Source organism: Pan paniscus, chromosome 12 (genome assembly GCF_029289425.2).
Source record: "Pan paniscus chromosome 12, NHGRI_mPanPan1-v2.0_pri, whole genome shotgun sequence".
NCBI lineage: Eukaryota > Metazoa > Chordata > Mammalia > Primates > Hominidae > Pan > Pan paniscus.
In genome coordinates this window covers 57,523,990-57,533,116 of record NC_073261.2, presented here as the reverse complement: position 1 = coordinate 57,533,116, position 9,127 = coordinate 57,523,990, and the positions used below count along the sequence as shown (strand labels likewise).

The 9,127-nt window shown below is 37.8% G+C and overlaps 1 protein-coding gene across 1 annotated transcript in view; it reads left to right on the top strand.

The window, feature by feature from the left end:
• Nucleotides 1-4,838: 4,838 nt before the first annotated feature.
• Nucleotides 4,839-9,127, top strand: part of LOC100989114 (gastrokine-3) — a 39,854-nt gene continuing 35,565 nt past the window's right edge. Inside the window, exons 1-2 of the mRNA XM_055107373.1 lie at nucleotides 4,839-4,916; nucleotides 7,056-7,255. Coding sequence (XP_054963348.1) covers nucleotides 4,839-4,916; nucleotides 7,056-7,255 — 278 coding nt within the window. The remainder of the gene's footprint in view (nucleotides 4,917-7,055; nucleotides 7,256-9,127) is intronic.

The window sequence follows — 9,127 nt, the reverse complement described above, 5'->3', positions numbered from 1 at the left end:
ACTCTCTTACTGTGCACACACAGTCCACTTGTTTCCATATTCCAAGGAAGGTAACTTCATCCACAGGGTTCTCAACAAGCTGTCAATCTTTGGGGGGTCTCCTTTACAGCAACTTCAATACTTATTATCCAGGCAGCAAAGTGGTGTTCCCACTTCAGCTGTGAATGGAATCTGTAGAGAAATCTCTATTCTTTTTATTCTCAGGAAAAATTTTTTAAACTTTGAATATTTATCTTTTCACCTTCATAACCCAAAAATATCATTTAAAATGTACTGCCAGAATCAGACATAATCTAACCTAGGGTTTCTACTCTTCAGAGTGTTACCCTGTGTTCAGAAAACTTGAACATTGCTCTGATTAGGTGGTTTTTCTTAACCCCTCAAAAACTGTATTTTTGTCATCTGTGAAGTGGGGATAACAGTGGTTGGCATAAAAAACCTTACTTCTAATAATCGTTATTATGAGAAGTGGGGATAACAGTGGTTGGCATAAAAGCCTTAGTTCTAATAATCGTTATTATGAATGTGCACATCTATTCAGCTCCAGGCTTTTAAATTGTTTCTTCTCCCTTTTAAATGGCATCTTGTTTTAAAAGTTAGTATCTTCTGTGTCTTTTATCATGTACTAATCTGTAAGTGATTCAGGTGCTCTTGAAAACTGCTTAGAAAAAGTTGTTTAAACAATTAAATGAATACATAGCTAATTCTTATTTAATGAAAGAATTCCATTCATTAGAATATGTCAATTGATTTATGTCGGCTAATGTAGCTATTAGAAAATGCCATACAACTTTTGACTTCTGGGTACTCATTTGTTAGCCAGCTGTTTGGAACTCAGAACACATTTTCTCATTATGTGATTATGTTGGTTGTTGGATTCTCAGGCAAGTTCATAAAAGTATATTTTAACCACCATGAGGTAGAAGCATACAATACCAATGCCACTATGGAATATAACAGCTAGAAACTAACAGAGATTGCTGAGGATCAATTAAGGTTGTATATTTGAAACATGCTGAGTATCCAAGAGTTTATATAGAAATTATAAACATCATTTAAATATCATTATTAAATATTATAAATAAAGCTTATTATATTTTCTAAAAAAAAAAGAATACACTGTAGAAGAGAAGGTCGAATCCTGAACTCCAACTAAATCCCCATTCCTTTTGCACCTGTGTTTGCCAAAGGAAAACAGTATAAAATAAGGTCAATAAAAAACTGCAGCTTGCAAAAGCAGGAGAAATCTGAGATATCCTGCAGCCTGTCCTCTCATGGATATGTGGATGTGAATGAAATGACCATAGTCAACAGAGACAAAGTAAAGGAGAAAGAGTATGGGAATTTACAACCTTGATAATATGGGATTATGAATAGTTTATTTGCTATGTCCTCTCTTCCTCCTATTCTTCTTTCCTTTCTCCCTTTCTTTCTCCTTTCTTCCCTTACGTTCTTCCTTCCACCTTCCCTCCCTCCCTTTCTAAATATATGCTTGGAGTGTTTCAGGTTGTTAACTTAAAATATATGTTACATGTTTTATATGTTTAATATATATATGTATATATTATACACACACACACACATATGGAAAGAAATCTTGGTTAGCACACTACTCTTTGAAGAGTTTACGTTCATGCCATCTGACCCTCACAGTAATTAAAAGAATAGATGAGGCAGACAAAAATCATCCTTTATATAAATTGGGAAACCAAAACCCCAAATGGTGAAATGATTCTTCCCAGATAACAACCTTGTCAAATATCCCTTCCAGTTGTCATGAGAATTGGGGCTGAGGTCTCACAATTAAACTAGGTCTAAGCTAAAGCGAATGAGGAAATAGGCAAGGGATTATTTTCAAATGGAAAACATGCTGGGTAGCATCAGTACATTAAGCTTAGTAGGTTTGTTAATGGTTTTAGTAATTTCAGAGACAATGCAGATTTTAATATTCTATAGAATTTTTGCTGACATTATTTTTAAAATTAAAATCAATAGGCAAAATGAGACACCCAAACACCCAATCTCTCTCATATTAATGACACTTGACTCTTCCCTATACTACTCCACAAATATTTCTTAAGTTCCATATATACCGCCAAATAAGATGATTCCCTCATTTCCCGAATAAAAAATTAAAAAAGAGATAGATTTTGGGGGAATTTTGTATATATGCCTTTTAAGGATGTAGATGGAAGAGTCAAACGTTTACCTATTTTATTTAATAATTTTACTACATATATATTTTTCATGTTATATAAAATAAAATAAAAAACTAGAATTTTTCCACTTTCACATTTTCTTTTAAAATTGCCTTTAAACTCTCCAAGTGAATCTCAAGAGTGTCATCATTTGAGCCATTTTTTCAGTCATTTAGTTTAGCTTCTAGACTTTATCCTCTTGTAATTGTAACATAAGACTTTGTAAGACCTTAAATATAAAATGACTTCTCTTGTCTGCAGTAGAATTTTGGGGGAAATCCTTGCCTTTCTGTGGTAGAACTTTGGGGGAAATCCTTGGGTCTGTATAACAGATGAAGAGCTTTGTGCTCTGTGTCTCCAGGACAGAGTATTTCCCCTTGGGTTAAACAGTCCAGTCTCTGACCGTCCCAGGGAATGGGGCTGCCTACATGCAACACTGGGAAAGCTGGAGAACTTCAGGTCAGGATGGAAAGCTGTCAATGAGATGAGGTATCAACCTGCAGATACACATTCGAGACTTCGCTTTACAAGGCCAGAAACCAGGCCTTGCTTCAGTATATGGCCATGGTTCCCTTGCTAGCTGCTTTCTGGCAGTGGTGATAGGATTCCACAGAGTATCTGCTTGAAATGTTACACATTCATTCATCATCATCATTTCAGAACCTTTTTTCAGAGCAGTTGACATTTAGACCTCTGAATGAGGATTATTTTGGAATGGGCCATGTATGGGGAAAAATGTGGATGATGATGGCTGTTCCAGAGATGGCAGAAATGAAGATCTCAGATTGGAAACTAATTTTAGTCATGCTGCACATACTCATCCCCTGTCACGCTCCTCTATATCTCGCCTCTCACCGAATGGTCTGCTCATGCTGCAGGCAGTGCCCGATAGCATTTATGGGCATCTTCATGATGCTCTTCCCAAAATGTTTTGTAAAAACTTAGCATTGCTCTTTGATACCAATGACTTATGAGAACGACTTGTATCATTCCATTGCCCAAAGAGCATCGACAGATGTCAGGATACTGAAATAGCTGCAGAAGCCGCTGCCAGCACACATTTTGCAAGCAAAATTTGCAGGGTGGCGGATTACAATGACAGAACTTTGGGGAGGAGTATTCATCACAAGATGGAATCAAGTGGTTCACACGTTGGCATTTTCCCAGTTGGTGATTGTTAGTAAATTCAGAGGCATCCTACCAGGCAGATTGCCTCTGCCCAAAGACAGCCTGAATCACCGACACAATAGCATTCTGACGGGAGTGTATTAGGGCAGGACCCACTCATATTTCATATACATGTCTTCTCCTGATGTTTCATATTGCTATTCAATTTTCATGAGTTTATATCTTATCTCCTAATTGGTTTATGATTGGAAATCTAGGACTTGTTTGGGCCACCATTGGAAGGACAGGAGCTTAATGTGGAAATGAGATTCTTGTCCAACAGGTTGAAGATTCTTGACAGGAATCAGAGATAACTGACAAAAGGGGTGGAGATGGGGCCTGCTGGGAGATGTTACTGCTTGAGGAAGATTGTTCTGTACCCTTTGGAATACAAGAAAAGATATGGAAAGGATTTCCTTGGGCTTTTATTAGCATTAACCATTCCTTTCTCTGCTTTCTTGCTCATGTATTCTGCTAACACTTATTAAGCATACACTCTGTGCTAGAAACTTGAATAAGGACTTCTTTGTAGCCCTTATTTTCTCTCCAACTCCTTTAATGTTTTATTTAATACAATATTTAAGAGCACAGTATTTTTGCATCACACAAACCTTTTGATGTATCACACAATAAGACCACTTATTGACAATATCAACTCAAACAGATGACTGAATCTTTCTGAGACTCTGTTTTCCAAAAAATGGAGATCCGAATATTTCCTACCTCATGGGATTGTTGTGAGACCAAATCAAATAGTGATTATGACATATTTTAGGTCCAATTGCTGATAAATTGTAAGCAATTCTATCATTATTTAGTGCAAGTTTTTTTATTGGACTGAAACTTTTGGATGTCAAAAATGGTAGAATATTGATAACTTCACATGGATCAACTTAATATATGCTTTGTTTTCTAGATGGGTTTATGTTGGTTGTCATCATAAATCTTCTTTATAGTGTAAATGAGAAAAGAACCATGGTGTCCAAAGACTGGAACCAAGCCTCCACATTATAAGTTTATGAAAGCCAGGATTATACTTTGTGTAATTAAGCACTAAACTTGAGGCTCTCTACATAGGAGATGGTAAATGAATATTAGAATAATGAATTCATATGTTTGAGATATTTGGACTTTAGGAAATAGGCAACTATTTTTAATCACTTGATTTTCATTGGCCATAAAATTTCATTTCTGATACCTAAGAGCAAGTTGACACAATCACTTTAAAAACATGAATAGTAAATATTTATGAGCTGGCCTGGTTGAGTTTGGGAACTAGATCTGTCATATACAAACCATCTGACTTCAAATCAGTGATTCTTGATGAAAAACAAGGCTGTGAAAATCATAACATGACAATGGTTAAGGGTGAGGGTTTCATTTATATCTCTGCCTCTCTTCAAAAGATGAAAAGATATCTCAGATTAGAAATAAAAGGAGCTAGAAGGTACAAAGCTCTCTTTCCAGGTAGGGATGAGAGCACCATCAGAAGTGAAAGGAAGCTTGGGATCCCCATACTTCAACCCATACACTAAGCAGCATTACTACCAGGTCTGAAAACCACCCTTAATTGTAGATGTGACTCTGCTCCCTGGTTTTGGTCCAGAGAAGATAGTGACGTGATAGTCGTTTTGATGCACGATCATTGGATGGGCTCTCTGGCAAAGTCTACTGAAAACCAAACTTGATTGCTGTAAATTTGACTGTAAAACATAAATTAGGAGAACGTTTGCAAATCTATAGAGACCAAAAGTAGATTGGAGGTTGCCAGCGGGATGCTGGAAGGGGAGGTGGGACAGGGGTTGATTGCTAAGTGGTATGAGGTTTCTTTTTGTGGTAATGAAAACGTTCTAAAATTGACTATGATGATGGTTGCACAACCCTGGAAATATACTAAAAGTCATCAAATTATACATTTTAATGGTGTGTTGTAGGGTGTGCAAATTATTTCTCAATTAAGATTTTAAAAATAACAGAAGAAAAAATTCATTTTGAAAACCTTTAATCCTTCCATGAATATATATAACTTCTTTAAGCACTTCGATGTGTAATATTCCAGACTTTTTCCTATGCTTTGGGAGCTGTTTAGTCAACTACTTTTTAAACTTACCGATATAACTCAAATATCTTTTTATGCCAATGTACATTTATGTAATCTTTATTAAACTGTTGTATAACATTCCAGTTATTTGCATATCCCTAGACTTGCTTAGTGAATCTCTTATTGTTAAATATTCAAATTGCTTCTTTTTATTATTAAAATACTCCTTTGTATCTACAAGAAGAAAAATTAGCAGGGAGAATCCCTGAAAAACGGACTGAATTAACTAAAAACACTGTCAGTGGCGCAAGAGTTGACCTTCTCCTTCCATTAAAATAAAGGTTTGCACTGTGTAAATAGTCTGTTTGACACATAAACACCTACTGTGTCCCAGGTTCTGCACTTTGTGCTGGGGATTCTACAAATGACAGAAATTATCTATCCTTAGTTCAGGCCTGAATTATCACTTCATGGGCAATATTCCTAACTCTTTTTAGGTAATAATTCCAGATAATACTGTATCATAAACTAGACAGTGAATTTTCTAAGGTGTATTTTACTGTCACAACCTAAGCACAGAATCCAAGAATATTAGTGCTGACAGATCATTTATTGAAGCCCTGCATCCTTTTGTTGTCAATGAAAAACCTTAGGCCTGAAGATGTTTAATAACTTTTCCCAGGTGACATAGTCAGAATTTAACAGAACTAAGATTTGAACCCAACTCTCGGTGAGTCCACAGCATTTCCACCATACCACACTAGCATCCAACAGCAAATCTCTCTGTAACACCTTCCTTGCAACTGCCCCACTCCAAAACCCCTTCCCAACCAGCTTGTGTGAGCTCAGCAGAAAAAAATTCTCATTTTTCCACTAGTTATAATTAGGAGTTTTAAGAAAGCAATTAACACTAAGGAGTGAATGAGAGTAGGTTTAATCCTCCAAGGAACATGTGTGTTTTAAAAGACAGGAAGTCCGTAATAATAACTATTTTTGCATATTTGTAGCTCTTTGCCTTTTACAAAGCCATTTCATATTGGAGTTGCACGATAGTAGGATATTAACTGTACAGATGGAGACACTAAGGCTCACGGTGAGTCTTCTTTTCCCTAGAGAGAACCAGTAAGTGGCAAAGCTGGGGTAGACACCCAGATCTTTGGTCATAAATCTGGAGATCTTTCCAATAATAAATTATCCAATTAAATGGATGGGATGCCTGTCAGGGTATTTTTGGTAAGTGTAAATTATCCCTTCCTCCTTCCAGAATAGGAGTCAACCAGTTGGCTCTTCTGCCAATTTGCTGCCCCTGTCACCACCACTGTGAAGCTGAAGAATCTGGGCTCCTGTGACTGCTGTCTTACATGTTCCCTCATTTCCAAGGGGATGGGCTCTTTATAAACTCCATAAATGAATACAAGAGGCGTTGTCCCCTTTTAGCTTATTAAAACCCAGTTTTAGAAAAGGCCAGGTCAAAAGATTAAAGGGAAATAGATATGAAATGTTAGAAAATGGAAGCAAGCCCTTCTAATCCCCTCCACATTCTTCCCCACGACCCTGTCCCCCACTTGCTACCCAGGGAAGGATCACACCCTTTCGATCACAGCAAATCAGCCACCCTGACACGTCCTGAGATCTGCTTCTCCTTCCAGCCTTTCAGCACCCAATATTGGACACACATTCCTTTAGAGCCTGTGGCAGCCGCTGCCTCGTGCGACAAGTGGCCGCGCATTGCAGATGCACACCACAGTCCACCAAGCGTGGTGGAACGGGTTATCTCAGATCAAATTCCTGCGGCAGCCACTTCCTCTCCTTATCTGGGAATCGGGGATTTTTATGAGGGCGGGTGGATGTAAGCCCTTCCAGTGCACCAGCTGTCCTAATAAGCATGACTTCTTGGCAATGCAATCTGAGAGTGAGCTCTAATGTGTGCTAAGGGGGTATGCTTCCAAAGAGGGAGACTTGACAAGCAGAAGCCCACTCAGTCATGCATTCGTTCACCCACAAAGGCCTATTCGATGCCCATATTTGCCAGACCTGGACTGGCACATTGGAGACCATGAGTGAGGCCTGATCTTTGCCCTGAAGGAAAGCAAGATGAACAATGTGAAGAATGTACAGAGTGCTGTGGGAATGAGCTATTCAACTCTAAGAAGAGCCAGGGATTACCAGGGTTGACTCGAAAGAGGGCTGACACTCAGCAGGTGAATGATTTGTCCCATGGCCCTCCATGAATGGGTTATGCAGCCAAGATTAGAACCCCGAGCTGATTCCCATACTCCCCACTGTCCGAACTCCCCACTATCCCCACTGTGAGTCTGAAGGATGAGGAACAAATCACAAAGAGAGATTTTCACAGGGTTCTTATTCACAGATTGCTTCTGTCATTTTTTTCCATCAGTTATTGGGGTACAGGTGGTATTTGGTTACATGAGTAACTTCTTTAGTGGTGATTTGTGAGATTTTGGTGTACCCATCACCTGAGCAGTATACACTGCACCATATTTGTAGTCTTTTATCCCCTACCCCCGTCCCACTCTTTCCCCCACGTCCCCAAAGTCCATTGTGTCATTCTTATGCCTTTGCGTCCTCATAGCTTAGCTCCCACATAACAATGAGATCATACGATGTTTGGTTTTCCATTCCTGAGTTACTTCACTTAGAATAATAGTCTCCAATCTCATCCAGGTCACTGCAAATGCTGTTAATTCATTCCTTTTTATGGCTACATAGTATTCCATCATATATATATATATATATATATATATATATATATATATATATATATCTCACAGTTTCTTTATCACTTGTTGATTGATGGACATTTGGGTTGGTTCCACAATTTTGCAGTTGTGAATGTGCCGCTATAAACATGCATGTGCCAGTATCTTTTTCTAATAATGACTTCTTTTCCTCTGGGTAGATACCCAGTAGTGGGATTGCTGGATCAAATGGTAGACCTACTTTTAGTTCTTTAAGGAATCTCCACACTGTTTTCCCTAGTGACTGTACTAGTTTACATTTCCACCAGCAGTGTAGAAGTCTTCCCTGTTCACTACATCCATGCCAACATCTATTGTTTTTTTTTATTATTATTATGGCCATTCTTGCAGGAGTAAGATAGTATCACATTGTGGTTTTGATTTGCATTCCCTGATCATTAGTGATGTTGAGCATTTTTTATGTTTGTTGGCCATTTGTGTATCTTCTTTTCAGAATAGTCTATTCATGTCCTTAGTCCACTTTTCGATGGGATTGTTTGTTTATTTCTTACTGTTTGTTTGAGTTCATTGTAGATTCTGGATATTAATCCTTTGTCAGATGTATAGATGATGAAGATTTTCTCCCACTCTGTGGGTTGTCTATTTACTCTGCTGACTGTTCCTTTTGCCATGCAAAAGCAATTAATTAATTAATTAATTAGGTCCCAGCTTTTTATCTTTGTTTTTATTGTACTTGCTTTTGTGTTCTTGGTCATGAAATCCTTGCCTAAGTCAATGTCTAGAAAGGTTTTTCCAATGCTATCTTCTAGAATTTTTATAGTTTCAGATTTTAGGTTTAAGTCCTTAATCCATCTTCAGTTGATTTTTGTATAATGTAAGAGATGAGGATCCAGTTTCATTCTCCTACATGTGGCTAGCCAATTATCCCAGCACTATTTGTTGAAAAGGGTGTCCTTTCTCCACTTTACGTTTTTGTTTGCTTTGTCAAGGATCAGTTGGCT